Genomic DNA, 20,128 nt, shown 5'->3' on the forward strand with positions numbered 1-20,128 from the left:
TTCATGAAGTGACTATGATGGTAAGTGATAGTTTTGTGAGTTTTTTTTCTTTTACGTACTTCCTCTGAAGTCTGGGGAATTCCACAAGTGCCCAACATTAATTTTGACATCTTACTGTCCCATGAGGCCCAAAGCTCTGAGGACAGTGGCTCAAGTCTGTGGAGTATAAAACTGGTTTTCTTTCCTTAAAAACACTACTCAGTAAACTCCAAGTTCAGGACTGGTGCTTCCTCTGGAGGAGGAGGAGGGATCTGGGAGGCTCTTGATCAATGCCTCCAGGTTTTGCTTCCTAGGCTGCCTGGTTCTAGGATGCTAATACAGGGATGTTACTTTATTCTCCATATTCTCGTGTGTGTAAAATATGTTCTACGGAGAACAATACAAGCAGTTCATGGACGGTTAGAACTTACAGAGGGAAGGAGAGAGGTAAAGCCACCAGCAGTCCAGGGAGGTGGGGGTCAGGCTGGGGTGAGAGGTGGGACCCCTGAGGCTCACCCCTGCCGAGCTGTTGCCGAAAAGTGTTCGATGGGGCCACAGGGCAGGAAGAAAGCAGCAGAAATATCTCTTCATCTATTGCCTGGGGAACAGAACGGGAATCTGGGGGTCTGGGAGAGGAAGTGACTTACTTCAGGCCTCGGATGAGAGAAGGACCTGGATGGACCGCAGCTGCTTTCCAGGGGGCGTCCCGGTGGGCCCACCCTTGGAGGAAGGAGCCCTGGGGAGGGGTCTGGTGGGGACCAGGGCTTCACCATCTTCTTAAATCTGCCGGCCTGTGTTTTAGTGACTTTCTCTTTACACCGGACACTGCAGGGGACAGAAAAAGAGCTTCACGTTGGCTCCAGGGGGCCTGGATGACCTTGGTGGTGGTGGTGGTGGTGGTGGTGGTGGTGGTGGGGGTGGCCCAGGTTACCCAGCCCCTAGTCCTGAAGCTTCCCTGCCCCATCTAGACCCCGAGAGGATAAGGAGAGCGAGCTAGAACCCTCCCAGGAGCCAAGGCGGCTCGAGGTCACATCAGGAAACCGGGGGCTCCGAAAGCCACCTCTGAAAATCCATTTGCTGAGACTAGCTCTGCAAATGGTCCGCTTGCTGGTATTTCCCAATTTCCCAGAAAATTATTTCTAAAGACACTTCACAGGATTACAGGGATTCACATTGGATAAGATGTTCTTAGCCGTTGCTGAATATTTCTCTGAAGTTTTGTTTAGTTTGATATTTCAGTTTTTAGTGTGACTGTGGCTTGGAAATTGTTTGAGTTGCTGTCAGTTCACCTAAACATCGAACGATAACCTGACAGAGATGAACAGTCGCATTTCATCGCCAGGGTGGATGCAGAGCGGAGCTGACCTGTTCGCTGCTGTCCTGCAAACAGGAGCCGACACTCACCCCGAGTGCCTGGAATGTGAATCACACACAAAACTGACATTTGGCTAAGCAGAACTGAACTGATATATTTACGGGAACTGGTTGGGGTGAAACCACTTTGGTGAAAACAAAACTAATCTCAACTAAAGCAAAAATTCCTCCAAATCCTTCCAGGCATTAATTTTAATGAATTATGCTACCTCTGGTCAAAACAGATGTTTCAAATTCCATATACTAAATAATACATTTTCTTCACTGAATTGTCCCTGTATCTTTTAAATCTTAATTTATATCTATTCCTGACAGACCTTCTAAGGTCCATATCAAATGCCTCCTCCTCCAGGAAGCCCTCCCGACAGGACCTAGCATGTTGTGGATCCTTAACATATACCCTTGGAGTGAATGACTAAACATCTCCCTCTTAGTATGAGTCTCTCAAAGTGCATCTTGTATTGTAATTCCTTGTGAACAAGGCCAAGTCTCCTTCCTCAGGACCCCACATAACAAAATAAAACTCATCAACATTTACCCTAGATTGTAAACCCACTGAGCTCAGGGCGTGTGGATTTCTGGATTGCGGTTGGTTTAGTACAAACCCTCCCACCATCTGCACTAGATGCCAGGAGACCTGGCAGGCTCCCTCCCACACGAGGCATGACCTCTGCAGGGAGGAGGTGGCTCCCGTGCTGCCGATGGGGTGAAAAGGAATCTCTACAACTTCACACTCGACGGGAAGATGTGTGACTGGAGAGAGAGGGCACCTTATGCCCCAGCTTCTAAGAACCATGAAGACAGTCCGCATATGATCATAGCATCCCAGCTGTTCTGTATTCGGGTTCTCCAGAGAAACAGAGCCACAGAACCGGTAGGGTCTGTAGAGACACGAGGAGGTTTGTTATAGGAATCAGCTCATGCATTACGGAGGAGGCAGAGAAGCCCCAGGACCTGCCTGCTGTGGGTGGAGACCCAGGAGACCTGGGGACGTAGTTCAGTCCAAACCAAAGCCTGAGCCTTGGGAGCTGACAGGGTAAGTCCTGATCTTAGTCTGAAGGCTCAAACCAGACCCATGTCCGAGGGCAGGAGAAGGTGGATGTCTCAGCTCAAATCAGAGAGTGAACTTGCCCTTCCTCTCCCTTTTTGTTCTGTTTGGGACCCTCAGTGGATTGGGTGATGCCTACCCACAATGGGGAGAGAAATCTGCTGAACCCGGTCACATGCTCATGGCTGCTGGACACACCCTCACACACGCACCCATTAACAGTTTCCCCAGCTCCATTTAGCCCAGCCAAGATGCCACATTAAAGTTAACCATCACAAAGTTCTTTCCCTCTCGGTGTAGGAGGGAAATAGATTCCAGGGCAGGTAACTGGTAGGACAGACAACGATTTAGATGTCAGGCCACTTGTACCAGTTGATAAGATTTCAGATCAATGCTTCTCTCTTCACAGTACCCCACTCCCCCCAAAAAAAGAAGCTGTTAAGAGTATGTTCTCAATAGATACAGGCTATGCCCTAGATTCTCAGGAACAATCTAGATAAATTATCCAGCCCCATTTTCTGTCAACCTGTTCGGGTTCTGAGTTTTGGGGTCCTGAATATGGCTGCCCTACCCCTCCCCTTCACCATGACTCTGCTGGGTGGTCACGCTCCAGAGGGAGCAGCCCACTCTGGGAAACCAGGGCCCTCCTCCCCCCCTCCCCCGGCATTACCCAGCACAGGTGACCTCACCTGCCCCTCCTGTGCTCTGCTCCGTTATTACCACAACTTGGGAAAGGGCCCGAGTGCCTCTGCAAGCTCCGTCTTGCTCACCTGCCGCTGTTGGCTATCTCGGGCGCTTGGGTCTCTTTCCCACTCAGATGACCCTGCCCTAGGGCACTGGCACGAGCTTCCTGCATCACTTCTGCCCTTCCAGCCTGAGCCTTCGCTATAAGCTGTGATTCTCACTCCTGGCTGCCAACTAAAGCACCTGCAGAGCTTTTGAGAAAGGCCACGTGTGGGCCTCCCCCTCCATGATGTTATGACCCTCTCCTTGGTCCAGGGGTCCCGGGCTAAGCCACCTGCTTCATCCTCCCAGGTGCTTGTACGGCCAAGGTTGAGAAGCCAAGAAGAGTATGAAGCCCTTACCTGCCCCGAAGCCATGGTTCTGCCCAGTGCCCCAGGCCTGAGCCTCCTCTGGCCCACTGGGAAGGGGGCGCAGTGCTGGGGGGTGGAGCAGGGTGGCGAGCACAGGCTCTGCAGCCCACACTGGGAGGCTGCTGTCACCCAAGTCCAGTCTGAGTCACTTTGGGAACAGACAGTGCTCTGCTGGGTGACCCACGGCCCCCCACCTGCTCTGCCCCCCTGAGAGCCAACATGGAGCCCCCACCTTTCTGACCTTTGGCCCAGAAGGAAGTCAGTTCTCGGGGAGGGGATGCCAGTGCTCTCAAGGAGTCTAGTTTTCCTGCATCCAGACCCGTGTGGTCACGACAGCGAGGTGGTGATCGTGGTGACATTCACTCACTCACTCATTCCTCCCACAGTGTTTCCTTGAGCCCCACGCCTCCCCGTGGGCCTGTGAGGATGGGGGGAAGGTCACAGCAGGCTCAGGGGGAGATGGGAGCCGCCCAAGTGTGCAAACAGGAGCCGACACTCACCCTGAGAGCCGGGCTCCTGCTGGAGCTCAGGGACTCCTTTGTCCTTGCATCTTCCCCTCCTTCTCTCTTTTCTTCCTTCACCATTATTTCCTGACAGTGTTAGGCGCTGGTGATGCAAGAAAGCCTCCACTTTGAAAGCTCCCTGTATCGGGGACTAACGTGGGCACAGATGATCGCTGTTGGGGAGGGGGTGCCCACTGGAGAGCTGGTACCCCCTGGGATGGGGGCTCACCCTGCGGGGGGCAGAGGCAGCCGGACATGACGTTTCAGCTGGGTCTCTCAGTGTCCAGGGCTTCTAAGACCATGTGGGTAGTGGGCATTTCAGGCCCAGGGAGAGTTCGGGGTTCACTGGAGCCAGGGCTGCAGAGCCTGCCTTTTAAGCACCCTCTGTGCCCATCTTTGGGCTCGTAGTTCGTCCTGGTCAGAAGCAGCCTCATACCTTTGGGGAGGGCACCAATCACCCGGACCCCGTGCTTGTCCAGAGAAGTGTGGGCTGCCTAAACTGCTACATAATCCTCTCTCCTCGAAGCCACTGAAATTCTGGAATCTGTCTTTAAGGACGAGCCTCCTTCCCAGGGCGATGACCTTGGGTGGCCCTGCACTGGCTGAGCTGCCCCTGCTTCAGAGGCACCTAAGGTCTGGAGAGAGAAAGGAGCTGGTGGGGTCTTTGGGAAGGGGGTGTGCAGGAGGGGGGCTCTGCTACCTTAGGGACTTTGCCTGAGCTGCTATCCTTGTCATTGGATCTCAGCCCAGAGCGCCCGCCTCACTATTGAAGGTCGTGCTTCCACTCCAGGGAGCATGGCTCCGCTCTGTCCCTTGCTTGTTCCTCTGCATCCACCATTCCTCCCTCTGCCCCGCCCCCGCCAGAACATGAGTGTCAGGACCGCTGGACTCCATGCGTCCTGCGCATTGCTGTTATCCCAGCGGCGGGGCTGATTTCATAGGACAGATGAACAGCATAGACACGGCCATTGCTTTCATTTCCAGGCGCCTCACTTCTCGGTGAAGGGTAGAGATGGACTGGAACCTGCCCAGAGAAGGGTGACCAGGAAGACACTGCAGGGGAGGCGTTCAGCCCAGAGCAGGAAGACCCGAACAGTGGCTGCTGCACAGCTGAAGAGCCGCCCCTGGAAAGGGGTTTGGACCTGCTCCAAGCGGCCCCAGGGCCGGCATGTGTGCTGGGGGCAGGGGGTGAGGAGCCCGACGGCAGCTCAGCAGGATGACGCTCCCGGACCGCAGGGCCACCCGAGGGGTCTGGGGCTGCCTCGGGAGACGGGGGACAGAGGCGTTCCTTAAGATGCTTGGGAGACATTTGGGAAGGACCGTGGAGGAGTCTCACCCATCCCGCGGGTCCTGGGCTGGATGGACGTTGATGTTCCTCCTGTTTCTGAAGTTCAACGGTTCTGTAGTTTGGGAATCGTTTAGAAGGTGGGTCTAAAGATCCTTGTTTTATTGGAAATACTGAGTGTTACGGGCTGCATTTTGTGTCCCCCCAAATTTATGTGTTGAACTCTAACGATGTGTGAAGTTTTCTCTGGGAAACAGACCCAGGACAGAGTGGGGAAGGCCAGGGATGGAAGGGTTGCTGCTACAAGCCAGGTGTGCCGAGGATGCAGACAGCCACCAGCACCCCAAGAGGCGAGGAGGAGACTCTCCCCGGAGACTCCCGTTGGGAACCAGCCCCGCCTGCCCACAGACACCTGGCCTCCAGATCTGTGAGGACAGAGCCACCAGGTTTGCGGTCACTCATTCCAGCAGCCACAAGAGACAAGTAAAAGTGGGTAAAAAGTGTCCAGTACTTGCTCACAAATGCATGTCAAGGAAGGAGTTCCCTGGCTCTCCAGGGCATCGCCCAGCAGAGCCAGCGAGTTTCTCCTGATGCTCAGGGACGTCTGAGCAGCTCCGCCCATCTTTGATCACATCTGGAAAACAAATGATGCAGCAACTGTGGTTTGTTGGGTGAAAACACAGTTTGGGGAATAGCAGGGGTCCGGGGTGGGAGAAAAGTTGGGAGGCGTCAGATGCGAGATTCTTGAAGACCCTCCACTGCGAGGCCAGAGCAGGCGGGGGGACAGAGGCCTCCTAGGCTGTGGGGCAGCCACACGCCAGGCCCTGGAAGTGAGAACCAGGGGTTTGAGAAGGGCTGGGGGGGCACCACCCCCCAAATCCCGAGGCCGAGCCCTGTTAACCCCGGGCAGAGGGGTTGGGTGGCGGGTAGTCTTTGACGTGAGGATGCAACCCTGTAACTGGGGCCCAGCTGTTCCCTGGGGCTATGGCCCAGGCAAGGACGGGTGTCATGGTCCCTGAGGGGAGAGAAGGCAGGACAGGGCGCCCCATCACCAGGAGAGGAGGCCCAGGGAAGTCTGTGGGCATGGTGGGGTGGGCTGGGGGCACCAGGGCAGAGGCCAACCCAGGCTCTCCCCCTACAGCTGCTCAGAACACACAAGTGGCCTCGGGGTTCGGGAAGGAAGGGCAATACATTTGGTGACGACTTACTCATGCCCACTGTGGGTGCGGGAGCGAAGCTGACCTTGTTAGATCTCTGGCAGAGCTCTTGGCCCTGGTTTGCTCGTTTGCAAAACGGAGGTAGCAACAGCTCTTCCTCTGCGGGCTTTATCAAGTGGTAGTTGGACTCCAAACCAGCTCGGATCTGGTAAAACACGGTGCAGAGGCAACCGCATGGGGCCTCAGTGGTGTGTGCGTCTTGTCGCAGGCTCCCGGGTCCCTGCAAGCGTGTGCAGAGCCCATGGGCTTCCGGACCCGAGAAGATGGGCTGGTTTCACTCCAACATCTTGGGGTGGAGCCTGAACAGTCCTCGCAACTCCACTTCCTCCTCTGGGTTTTCCATGAGGCAGAGGGGATTTCCTGGCAGGAACCACCACGGTATCTGTCAGGGCCAGTGGGCAGAGATATTGGAAACATAGCCTGTTATCGCTCCCCAGACAATGCTGGTGTCTTGCTCCATGGCTGGTGCTAGCAAAAAAAGAACAAAAACAAAAATGCTTTTTTGGCATACGCACTTTTAGACCAGAGGATTGTGTTTGCATGTATGTTATGATTATTACGGGGTGGGGGCGGAAGAGAGGGGAGAAAGAAACAGAAAAGTAACTTGTAGACTTTTTTTCTTTTAATTTTTTGGCCATGCTGCGTGGCACGTGGAATCTTAGTTCCCTGACCAGGGATCGAACCCATGCCCCCTGCAGTGGAAGCGTGGAGTCTTAACCACGGGACTACCAGGGAAGTCCTAAACTGGTAGATCTGAAAGGGAGTCCGTTGTTGACTAAAGTTTGGGACCTGATGGTACCTGAGATGATTTTAGGACTTAACCTGGCAAAGGTAACAAAGGAGAGAGGTGACCTCCCTTTCAAGGCAAGAGTGTCTCGGGCAGGACTTACCGTGTTGCTTTCAGGATGGTGATTGTTATTGTTTCCTTCTGGTTATAGCGAGGGAAGCTGGTTTTCCACTTATAATCACCATCTTTTAAATACACTTACTAAACGTAGAATGTGTCAATTAAAGAATAGCGGGTAGAGAATGGTTAAAAAATGCAGAATTGAAAAAAAAAAATGCAGAATTGTGACTGTGGCTCTAAATGACTGGGCCTGGATGTGCTCCAAACCTTCCATTATACTGAGGATGGGCTGAGGCCACGGAAGGGGTGGGCTTGAGCGAGTCCCAAGAGGGAAAGATGAGTGCCTTGGAGAATAAGAAAGACAGAGGATAAGTGACAGTGAGGGATGCAGGAGAGAACTTCACCTACATAGACTCTTCCAGGGGGAGCCGGGGGCAGGGCAGGTGCAGGTGGGGGCAGAGGAGCCCTGGGCCTCGAGCTCCTGCAGGTGCAGCCAGCCTGCCTACCTTGGCTGTCCCCCTGGGGAGGGGGCACAGCACAGGCACTTCCTGACCCTTTCTCAAGACCAGAGGGAGCTCAGAACTCAAGCCAGGGGCCAAAATCTGGCTGCAGCCACGGGGGGACCTTTTTAAAGATTCAGCTTTCAAAACTTCTGATTCATTTCCAAAGGTTTGCAAAAACTCCCCGAGGTCTCAGAACTTGTTTTTGCTCATCAAGAAGAGCACCAGGGACCATTTCCTGCATCGTGACCTGTAGGTTTCCATCCAACCCAAAGGAGGCAGAGAAGCAGGGGGTGGGAGGGGGATGGTCACTGTTTGGTCTGAAGTGAGGAGACAAGAGAGAGGGCTTGTTCTTCGGGTCCAGGGGAGGTGGAGAACGAAGGGCCAGTTCAGTAACTCCAGGAGGGAGTTTAGAAGGCATCCAGAAAATATTCTCAATACGAATGAATAGGTGACAGTTGGCAGGTCATCTGGTAAACCTGCCCAAGCTCTGAAGCCAGGGGCTTAGCCAAGTCACTGCTGGAAGCTTCTAGTGTACACAGAAGTCTGGATGGAAGGGTAATGAGGAGGTGCAGAGAGAAGAGAGCCTTTCTGAGACTGCCCTGCAGGCTCTCCTCTGCATCTCATTCTCCTGCTGGGCCTCCCAGCACATTGGGGACATGGCTGCAGAGGCTGGGAGACAGCCCTGCTTCTGAGGAAAGGGTCTCTCCGGAGACTGAAGAAAGGACGTCTCCAGGGACTGGGTGGCGAGAGTCCTGCCCGGGCCTGGGGGTGGGTGGGAAGCTGTGTAGCTGAATTTAAGGGGTCCCCTGGGGAACACCAGGTAGAACCTGGGGGAGATTGCAGACACCGCCCAGGCTGGATGTTGAGTTGCCGCCGCAATTAGTGCAAGAGCCACCAGAAGCGTGAAGGACAGACCGTTGGGGGAGTGACTACCGTCCTGGCCAGTAGGCGGGGGCAGGTGATGCATGGGTGAGGGAGGCTATCAGCCTTGAAGCCAGTCCGTGGGGCAGTGCAGCCCAGAGCAGCTCGGCTGGAGTCAGAGGAACGGGGCGCAGCTCTCAACCCAGCAGACAAGTCGGTCCTCCGCTGTAAAGTCAAGAGATTGAGTAAGACCGGGGCTTTCAAGGTCAGCTTGTTTGCCTTGTCCAGTGGGATGCAGGATTCAGGGACAGAGGGCAGCAGGCCTTAGACCACAGCTGCATCTGGTTGATGTTTATGACCTACTCCCCTGTTTGGGGCCCCGGGAGACGAGCCTTGGTTTCTCTTCCTGAGATTTGCACTAACTTGTTCTCTGGTTTGGTCCAAACCCCAGGGCCTATGAGCCCCCTCGGACCGGGCTCTCCCCAGGTCTCCCCACGACAGCTCCAACCCAGCTCACCTATCAGGGTCTGTACTTACCTATCACTACAATAAGAAATTCCGTAAAAACTGTTACTAAACCTGGCTCAGTTTGCGTAGCAGCCAGACACCGAGGCACTGAGGTTTGCAGCCGAGAAAGAGCAGAGGCAGCCGGACGAGGAGACTAGAGAACAAACCACAAACCTACCTCCCCGAAGGCGAGGGCCTGGGGTATTTATGGGGTAAGGAAGCAGCGTAGTCTGAGGCGTGGGGCGTGGCGGAAAGGTGATTGGAAATAAGAAAAAGGTGAGTTTCATTGTTGTTCTGAGCAGGTGTTAAGCTGCAGGCTTTTCCACGGGAGCTTGTTCAGAAGACGGAGGCGTTAGCAGTTCTGAAGGTGGCGTTTTGGGCTCCTGATGACAAAAGGTCACTAAGCAGATACTTGTGCATGCCCAGTTGGAGGGTCAGTGGTCCTAAGAAGCCTTAAGTGGCTGGGGCTTGAACTAGACAGCTGACTCCAAGTTCCTGGAAAACAGCTAGGGCAAACATCTTATTGTTTGGGCTCCGTGATATGTGGAGGACGTTCAAGTCTTTCGTGGCAGCAATGAAAGTGAGCTTCATAGGTGAGGGCAGGTACAGGTGCAATGGACTTAACTGGACGTCACCCTCGGCTTCAAAACCTTCATCAACACATACAATCTCACAATTTCTCCAGGAGCAAATTAAAGAGTGGTTCTGGCCCAGCATCTTTGATGAGGTTGCATCATCCAAAGCCTCGGCTTGGGGCGCGAGGTCTGCCCCCCACCCCGTGTCTCCCTCACGCGGTGGGCAAGCTGGTGTTGGCTGTGGGCACGAGGCGTCAGTTCCTCCGCCCGGGGGCCTCTCCACAGGCCAGCGTGAGTGTCCTCACAGCATAGTGTCTGGCTTCCTCCAGGACCGAGTAAGGCAGAAGTGGCTTCAAAGTCACATGCTGTCATGTCCATCTTATTCTGTTGGTCATGCAGACCAGCCCGGATGCATTGTGGGAAGGGGCTGGAGAAGGTCTGAATTCCAGGATGGGGGCTCATCGGAGGCCTGGCTGCCACAGGGCCCTCGCGGGGCTGGAAGTCTTCAACCAGATCGTTTCCTGTAACACTGACTCTTGCTGAGGCAGAGCTGAGATAATTTAGCCTTCCTGGTTCATTTAGCAAACACGTCCGAGCACTTTCTCTATGTCAGGAGAACTGGTGGGTAGGACACAAAGACCAGTAATCTTACAGACGAGTAGAGAAGGTGATGCGCACACTGGAAAGTGTTAAATGTCACAGGGGTAGTCACAGACCCCCGGTGCGGTGGGGATGCAGCGGGGAGATGGGTCTACAGGGGTGTCAGAGGCCTGCAACAGGGGAGGCCTAGCTGGGTCTGAAGGATCAAAACCGAGGGTGATCATTAACTAACTCCATCGCACCTGCCTTTACTAATCAAGGTTGTTTTAATTGTTGCTACAAAAAACTTGCTTGTTCTCCAGGCCGCATGGAGCCTAAACAATAAGATGTTTGCTCCATTTTTTTCCAGAAAGTTGGAGTCAGCTGCGTCTAGTTCAGCTGAGCGAGAGTCAGCTGTGTCCAGTTTGAACCGAGCTGGTTAAGACTGGGTGGGACCACTGACCCTTCAACTGGGCAGGCATGCATGTCCACGTGGTGGGTGACCTTTTGAACGTGCAGAGGCCTGTAGCTTAGTTACGCCTGCGCAGAACGACCATCACCACACCTTTTCCCAATCAGCTCTCCCCACGCTCCCCATGCCTCAGATCACCCTGCTTCTTTAGTCCTCATTCCTTAAGTGCCCTGGCCGCTTGCCTTCGGGGAGCCGGATTGGAGATTTGTTTTCCTATCGCCTCGCCTGGCTGCCTTGCGAATAATCCCTCTCTTTGCTGCAAACCTTGGCGTCTCAGCATTTTGGGTTGCTGTACACGGGGCAAAACAAGCCTGATTCAGGATGAGTAGGAGGTCACTAGACAGAGGGAAGGAGAAAGAGGGGGAGGGAGGGAGGGGGGAACAGCTTCCCAGGTTGGGGAGCCAGCCTGGCTGCTGCAGGGGAGGGAGGCTCAAGGTGCCGGCATTTGCCGGGTTAGGGTGTCACTTTTCACTGCTCTGATTTCGGCACCTTATTTCGCATCCCTTGGACCCATGCTGTTCAGCAGGCATATGCCAACAGCTGCACTTGTTTGTTACTGCAACAAAGAAACTCACTGCACAGTTCTCAGAGATCCAGCCCCAGAGGACCTAGCCTGTAAGTTAGAGCAGCAGAGAATGACTGCAGAAATGGTTTCCTCTTGTGGAAAAGATTCGCGCCCCTGCCGTGCAGGCAAACATCATTTTGTGCTGCAGGGACTCTGCCCAGTTGCTCTCAGATGGGAGGTGCGGGAGTGTGTATTTACTTGCCTGTGTGTCATTTTCCTTTGTTTTGGGCAAGTGCGCTGCCCGCTGGGATCAGGCACGCGTAGGTCTGAGGGAACACACCTGACTCAGGCCTGCCGGTCCCCGGGCCGCGTGAAGGCGGTGCTGGGTTTCCAGCTACCTCTGCTGCCCTGTAAGAAGCATGTACCTTTGACGCTACGGAAACATCACCTGCTGGCTATTTGTCTATCCCTGTGGTTTGTGACGTTTGTCCCGTGTGGGTTTCACTGCTGGCTGTCTTGGGCCACATGTTCCTTTGGGGCAGAGACTCTGTGCGAAGGTGCCCCCCGCCCCCGTCCCTTGCCTGGAGGGCACTGAGTACAGGCCCTGGAAACGGGAGAAGAGCAGGAAGAAAGTGGGGGCGAGGGCTCCACCCTACACCTCATTCGCCTGTATCTGCAGCGTCGACCTCGGGGAACTGCCTGCCCTTCCCCCTCCCTCTCTTCCCCGTCATCACAGCTTCCACGTGTTTTCTCTGACAATTGGGTGAAGAGCCAAGCCCTGAGCATCACACCTGGAGATGGCCCGAGATGAACATCCAGGTGGGCCCGCGGGGGTGCCTGGTAGGGAGAAGGCGGACCAGCTTGAACTCGATGCTCCACGGTTGGCGAAGGTGCGCGATGTCAGCTAACAGCCTTTCCCCAGTCCTGGGGCAGTTTCTAGGAGCGGAAGGGGGCCTGGTGCCAGCCTCTCAAGTCACGTTCAACGGCAGCTATAGCCCGAGCCGCTGGAGGGGAGAGAATTACTTCAACCAGAGGGCTGCAGCCTGCTCCTTCCTCATCCCGTCCCCCAGCGCTGCCGGGGAGGGGGCGATTGGCAGCCCTGGGCCTCTGCCCACGGGGCACGGAAGAGAGGCCCCGCTCGGACTCCAGGCAGAGACACAGAAGAGGCAAGGGCTTCTGCCCGGGGCTGGTCCACCCCTGCTCAGCTGGGACAGAGGCAGCTCCAGCCCAGACTCAACAGGGGTGGACAAACGGCAGTTCGGAGCCCCGCTCACCCAGACTGTGGGCACCCTGGGCACATGCCTGCCTTAGGTCCTGACCCTTCAGGAGCTGGAGGTGCAGCTGCCCTGGGTGGGCGGGGCCTGCGATTAGAGCCTGAGACCTGGCCTCTGGGTGCACAATGTCCCCGAGCAGCCGTGGGCTGAGAGCGAGGGCTCCTGGCCCGGTCTTTCAGGCAGACGGGCCTGAATCACTGTGCTAGGTGCTCGCTGGCAATGCGTGTAGAACGTGTGCTCTGTCACCCCAGTTTTGATCTCTGTAGACAGTCTTTGAAGGATGTGTGCTCCTAGTGGCACATTGGGACTGGGTAATTTTTTTCTTTCTCTTAAAAAAAAAAAAAAGACTTAATTTTCTTAGAGCAGCTTTAGGTTCACGGCCAAATGAGGTGGAAAGTGTAGAGTTCCTGCATTCCTCGGCCCTCATACCCACGGCCTCCCCCACCATCACCATCCCCACCAGACGGCACATTTGTTATAACTGATGAACCTGCATGGACACGTCATCCTCACCGAGAGTCTACTGTTGACATTAGGGTTCACTCTTGTGTTGTATATTCTGTGGGTTTGGACAAATGTATAATGACGTGTATCCATCATTACAGTAGCATTCAGGGTAGTTTCACTGCCCTAAAAACCCTCTGTGCCTCACCTATTTATCCCTTCCTCTCCACTGACCCCTCAAAATCAATGATCTTTTCACTGTTTGCATAGTTTTGCCTTTCCCATAACATCTGTATAGTTGGAATCATACAGCATGTAGCCTTTAAGTTTCCTGTCTTTTTCATGGCTTGACAGCTCATTTATTTTTAGTGTTGAATAATATTCCACTGTCTGGATGCACTGTAGTTTATCCATTCATCTACTGCAGCACATCTTGGTTGTTTCCAAGTTTTGGCAATCATGAATAAAGATGCTGTAAAAGCATCCATGTGCAAGTTTTTGTGTAGACATAAGTTTTCAACTTCTTTGGGTGAATGCCTAAAAGCATGATTGCTAGATCACGTGGTAGGTTGTAGTTTGGTTAGACTGCCAAAACTGTCTTTCAAAGTGGCTGCACAATTTTGCCTTCCTGCCAGCAATGAATGAAGGGTTCCTGTTGCTCCACAGCCTCGTCAGCATTTGGTGTTGTCAGTGTTTTGAATCTGGGCCATTATGATGTTGAATATCTTTTCATGTTTGCCACCCGTGTATGTTCTTTGGTGAGCTGTCTACTCAAGTCTTTTTAAACTGGTTTGCTCATTTTCTTATTGCTGAGTTTTAAGAGGTTCTTTTTAAGGTTTTTTGTTTGTTTTTTGGGTATATTTTTGGGTAACAGTCCTTTATCAGATGTGTCTTTTACAAATACTTTCCTCCAGTCTGTGGAGCCTGTGGGGTCTGAGATGAGGGTATTCTCATTCTCTAGAGGCAATTTCTTTTTTATACTTTCCTGAGTTATCGAAATTTTCCATGATGAAAATGTATGATTTTATTTATTTTAGTTTGGGCTGCGCTGCTGCGCTCGGGCTTTCTCTATTTGCGGCGAGCGGGGGCTGCTCTTCGTTGCGGTGTGCGGGCTTCTCATTGCGGTGGCTTCTTTTGTTGCAGAGCACGGGCTCTAGGCGCACGGGCTTCAGTAGTTGTGGCTCATGGGCTCCAGAGTGCAGGGTCAGTAGTTGTGGCGCACGGGCTTAGTTGCTCCATGGCATGTGGGATCTTCCCGGACCAGGGCTCGAACCCGTGTCCCCTGCACTGGCAGGTGGATTCTTAACCACTGCACCACCAGGGAAGTCTGAAACTGTATGATTTTTAACAACAGAAAAAATTATTTTTAGAGCTCTAACATTTTGCTTTGAGATATATATATATATATATATATAAAATATATATATATATTTTGAAGAGCAAATATCAATTCTCAGAGGAAATAGTTAAATCTTCTGGATTGAAATAAGGACTACGCCACTTGAAACTAAATGTGAAAACAAGAGCAAGGAGTTAAAAAAAAGAGGATGTTTGTGCCTTACAAATAAAAACCACCCAGAGGAAGACCAGGAACGAACTGGAGAGCAAATGTAAGGACTAGGATATACAGCTGGCACAGACTATCACTGACCTACCTAAGGAAGACTATTATTGTTATCTAGGGTAGAAACATGACCTTTACATTTATTATAAGACTTAGAAGAGAGCCTTATGTAGGAAATTTACAGTTCAGCCCATCTCCAATTTTCCTTTCTTCAGGTACCATTCTAGCAAGTTGCTAAGATGTTTTGAAGGTACGTTTTAAAGGTTTCCCTTAAAGACTTAGTGTTTAGGATGATGGCCTTGTTGTTTTCATGAAGTGGAGTACACAAAACCAAGAGATTTGATAACTTATCATGATCTAATTCTTTAGAAAGACCATTCTGGTTGCTGTATGGAGGGTGGATTGAGAGTGGTGAGGAGTGGAATGTAGGGACCAGAGTTTACTGCAGCTCACCCTGGGTGGGATTCTGAATGTGATGTGAAGTCAAGGTGACGCGGCTCAGAGAGTGAGTGGTCATGGCATGTGAGTGAATTAGAGGAATCAAGGGTGGATGGACGGTGGTGTCATCTACTGAGATGGGGGAAGGTTCAGGGTGGCGGGGGAGAGGATTAGGGGTGGACAAGCAGTGGTCCTCTTGGGTCACGTCAAATGTGAGATCTTAGATTTCCAAGTGGGCACATGGGAGAGGCTGCCATGCCAGGTGGCGAGGCTGGAGCTCACGGGAGGGGTGAGGGCTGGAGGTGTCCTTTGGGAATTGTCAGGCACTGGTGACAGTAAAGTCATGGGAATGGATCAGGTTTCCCAGGAGCATAGAAGAAGAGGTCTGGGGACCGAGCCCTGTGGCTCTCTGCCATTTCAGGTCTGGAAGAGAAGGGCCCAGAGGAGAGAAGATGTGAGGGAGGGAGGACTAGGGGAATGTGCTGGCACGGCAGCTGGAGGACGAGGGCCTTCATGAAGGAAGGTGGTGCCCGCTCCCAGGGACCGAATCTGGAGAATTAACCCAGAGGGCGAGGCCTACCGGGGACGGGAGGGATGGTGGGTTTAAGTTGGCTCTTCTTAGAGGAAGCTGAGGGGTAAGGCACATGCTGCTTGGGGCCACATGGGCCGCAGTGCGAGCTCCAGGTGCTCAGGGCCAGCGTGAAGGGCGGACGAGGCCTGCCAGGAGGGGACCCCAGACAGTGGGAGCCATGGGGACGGACGCATATGGTCCTCGAGCTGTGCCTGCTGGTCTGCTGGGGGCGTGGGGCTGATTTTGCAGAGTGCTGGGAGCACAGCAAGAACGAAGACTCTCAGGGCCCGTGTTTGGGATTTGGCAGAGTGGGGTTGGGGAAGCACTGGAGACACCCTCTACCGGGAGCAGCTTGTGTCCTGGAGGGAGCAGGCTGGGGGGGAAGGCAGGCTGGGCGGGCACCAGGCAGCAAGTTGGGCCTGTATTCAGAGGGACGAGGGAGCCACCTGATCACATAGGTTGTGGGTAACACAGCGGATGACACCAGGCGCTGGTCAAACCTGAGGGTGCGGGTCTCTAAACGCACAGAGAAGCCGGTGTTTGAGGGGAAAGAAAGGGAGACAGAATGTCCAGTTAAACCTCTGCTTCCTAGTTTAGGGTGGGTAGCACCCTGGTTGGAAGGCTGGGACCAACAGGCCTTGAGGCCTCGGCACAAGCAGAGAGCTTAGAGGCCAGGGCCGTGGAGCCCAGGTCAGCCCACCCCCCATTTTCTAAACTAGGGAAACGGGGTCACGTCTTTTCTTCCCCTTCACTCCCAACACTTCTGCCAGCCCTGCACCACCCTCTTCCCTTTCAAACTGAAAGAGCACCTGTGGCCACCTGGGTGGGGGGACACCGACAGGCCACCCTCTGCCACCCCTTCCCTGCACCCCAGCTTTAACATCCCCCCACCCCCAGACCTCCTGGGACGGGAAGTTGTGAACACAGTGAGTGGAGTAAACAGCACCAGCAGTCCGAGCCCAGTTTCCAGCTCCATCTTTGTCACCTGCCAGCTATGAGGCCCCGGGAGATGCTTTGACTCTGAGCCTGCACCTGCATAACAAAGAAGATGGCACTCAGTCTGAGAAATATAAGACATCAAGGCTGGAGAGAGCTCTGGTTTCTGGTTTCCGATTTGAGAACAGTGTCAGCTCCTGGGAACAGAATGAAACCAGTTTCTGCAGAGCTGTGTGAAGAGGTGAACTGACCGGGGTTGTACCTGCTGCCTATTGGAACCAGACACGAACCTCTGCTGTGGTCACTACTCATAACACACTCGTTTCCAAGGTCTGCGGGAGTCCTCCAAGGCGGGTCCTCTGAACCTCCGTGGGCTGGCAGCAGAGGCGGCATCTTCAGGGGACACACACAGGCCGGCACAGGACTTTAACCTCAGCTCTGCTACACACCCGCCGGCTTATCCTGGGCGAGTCATGTGATGTTTCCAGATCTCAGATGCCTCAGCCGGTGAAGAGAGGATCAGACTAAACTCTGTGTGAGGTTCCAGGCCTGACTTTATTGATTTGTCTCTCCTGGCCCTGCCCAGAGAGTGAGGGAAACAAGACCCCCACCCCTGCCCCCAGCAGCAGCTACAGAGGAATCTGAATTCCGTGGAAGGTCAGCTGAATTCTTTGAAGGTAGCTGATTTTGTCTCACTTTCTGGGCTACTCAGCAGCACAAACATTACCAGAGATTGTAATGCTGTCTCCTCTCTTAAGGGGCAGAGATGTAGTTAACCAACTGGCCCTTGCTGGAAATTCTCAGGGTCAGGCCGCATGGAGTCACTTCACTGGGGACCTGGGAACATCTTTCTCACTGCCTCAGCTCAGGGTGGAAAACACGTTCGTGTGCCTGGGAAAGCGGGCAGGTGAAGGAAGCAGATGATGGTAGAGGGAGACATACAGGGAAAGGAAAGTAGAGGGAGGAAAAGGCTGTGTGGATTAAACCAGAATCCAGATTAGTCTGATCCTGTCGCCAAATTGTAACAGAGGACACAAATGTTGAATTTAGGCAAAAGGTTTGTGTATCTGTGAGAGGGTAGAGAGCAAATCATCTATATTTGATAAACATTCTGCCTTTATTTTGAAAAGTGAAGACTGGGGGTTCAGAGTGGGTTAAGAGACTGAGAAGTTGGAAACATTAGGATCCTGGAATTTCATTAAGTTCTTTTTCTTTTTTAACTTCTGTTTTTTTAGTGAAAAATGTCACTTATCTTCAAAAAGATATGCAAAGAATATAATGAATTCTCATGATCTCTCATCCTGTTTAAGCAATCCTGAACTGCTGGCCAATCTGGTTTCATTTTTATCCCTAACCATGCTCCTGCCCTGTAATTTTGAAGGAAATCTCAGACCTCATACAATTTTATTGGCACAGTGGCTAAGAATCCTCCTGCCCATGCAGGAGACATGGGTTTGAGCCCTGGTCCAGAAGATCCCACATGCCGCAGAGCAACTAAGCCTGTGTGCCACAACTACTGAGCCTGCGCTCTAGAGCCCACGAGCCACAACTACTGAGCCCACGTGCCTAGAGCCTGTGCTCTGCGATAAGAGAAGCCCCCGCTCGCCGCAACTAGAGAAAGCCTGTGTGCAGCAGTGAAGACCCAACACAGCCAAATATAAATAAATTTATATATAAAAAACCCCCCATATCTAGGGGACTTTAAATATCCAGTCTATCCTGGATATTTCAGATTGTCTTATTTAAAAACAATTTGATTTAGGATCCAAGTAAGTCCATACATTGCAATGGTTTGACATGTCTCTTAAGTCATAGATACCTCCATCTTTCTCTTTCAATTTTATTTTGTTGAAGAAACTGTCATTTGTCTTAATTTCCTGCAGATGCAACTCAGGCTGATTTTCTTGGGAAGACTGCTTAGGTGGTGGGGGGCACCACTGTCAGGAGGCACGCCGTGGCTGGTGGTCTTTATTAATGGCTGAAATCTAGATCCATCAATCCACCAGGGCTTACAAAATGGTGATATTCTATCATGCCTTCTTCATTGATTAGCTGGGCTACTGCTATAAAGAAAATCTTCCCTTCCTCAGCTGTTCAGTTACCCTGAGATACAGTTTGTAGAGGAAAAGGCAGAATAAATGCTTGATTTTTAAAAAATCAGTTCTCAAAGGAGTAAGTTGGTTTCATGAGATACTCCAAAGGCGATTTAAAAGGTTGTGCTTTTTCTTACAGACTCATTTTGAAGCTATGGATTTAAACATTTATTTGTTACCCTAGTGGATGCTCCCATTGTCTCAAAGCGTGCATGCTAAATAAGATTATGTACCACCAGACCTGAGGAAACCACCATATCTGGTAAGTTCCTCAGACTTGCAGTTGGTTCTGGAGTTGCTCAAATATGCAAGCAAAACCCCAAACTCCTCTGATCTAGGAAGTTCTAGACTCTAGGACTGAGGGAGATTTACTTTGCTAGGATATTCCTCTCATGGGTATTAGCTTCAATGGACAAAGGAATGCGATTCTTTCAAGGGTGTTCGCTAATGCTGATTAAGAAAAGCCCAAGTTTGCAGGTTGAGGTATCACCTACTTTGAATCCCAGGACTTCTAACCCTAACAGACAATACTACCCACCAGTTTCCCCTTTAGGGACAGGCAGGAGTTCTAATAAGGAAGAGAACTGGAGAGATGCCCCCTTTGGTCTGTTATCTCAGTCATCAAGACTGACAGATGGGAGCCTTAGCCAGGCATTGGCAGATGGCTGTAAAATGAATTCAGTAACATTAGCATTAGCCATACATATACTGTAGAAAACCAAGTACTGTGCTGGGTCTGCATGTTTACTCAAGCACTAAACATAAAGTAGAGCTAAGCCAGCACAAGAGTGGCGAGTCGCCTCCCGGATCAGCTGAGAAAATGCCAGTCTTAATAGATTCAAGGGTGATTTAGTGACACTGGTGTCCCACTGGCTGACAGTTAATCCAGATACCCGAGCTTCCCCTCCCACCTGTGTGCACACATCCTAGGTTGAGCCCTCAGTTCAGAGAGACTACCCTTTGCTCAAAATATACAAACATGCTCATGGAAAGAAGTTAAAAGAAAAACTGTACTTACCTCAACTCAGACTCTGAAGAGTTTAAAGGTAAACTGAGAAGCTAATAGATATATGTCAGTACTTACTATATAGCATTTACATAATGGCTACTGGCTAGATCAGTGATTACTAAGTGCTGACCCAAGGAATACACTGTATCAGAATCACTAGGGGGGAGTGTTTACAAATATAAATTATCAGCCCTCTACTCCCACCCCCAGATACTGACTCAGTGAAACAGGTGTAGGAATTGGGGGAGGGGAGCTAGGGGGTGCGGCCCAGTTACCTTTATTTTTTTCAAAGTACCCCTCGTGACTCTGATGCCCAAACAGGCTTGAGAACTACTAGGCTAAATCGTCAGATGTTCTCAAATATAGATGCAATTTATGAAGAGTGTCCATTCTACACAATTATTCAGTTTCTGGGTCTTATTTTTTCCCTTGAGTGAACCCAAGGAAGCT

The 20,128-nt window shown here is 52.1% G+C and overlaps 1 protein-coding gene across 2 annotated transcripts; it reads right to left on the bottom strand.

The window, feature by feature from the left end:
* Positions 1-898: 898 nt before the first annotated feature.
* LOC117197385 (uncharacterized) lies at positions 899-7,545 on the bottom strand. Of its 2 annotated transcripts, none has more exons than XM_049705302.1 (3): positions 6,492-7,545; positions 5,803-5,917; positions 899-5,398 (listed from the first exon to the last, which is right to left on the bottom strand). In XM_049705302.1, exons 1-3 carry the CDS (start codon positions 6,493-6,495, stop codon positions 4,873-4,875), a joined length of 645 nt encoding a protein of 214 aa, XP_049561259.1. In that variant the 5' UTR covers positions 6,496-7,545; the 3' UTR covers positions 899-4,872. The 2 variants fall into 2 exon arrangements, 1 of the variants encoding a protein (XP_049561259.1); XR_004477969.2 differs by lacking the exon at positions 899-5,398 and having other exon boundaries at positions 5,425-5,917; positions 6,492-6,968; positions 7,391-7,545.
* Positions 7,546-20,128: the final 12,583 nt, after the last annotated feature.

Source organism: Orcinus orca, chromosome 2 (assembly GCF_937001465.1).
Source record: "Orcinus orca chromosome 2, mOrcOrc1.1, whole genome shotgun sequence".
Taxonomy (NCBI): domain Eukaryota; kingdom Metazoa; phylum Chordata; class Mammalia; order Artiodactyla; family Delphinidae; genus Orcinus; species Orcinus orca.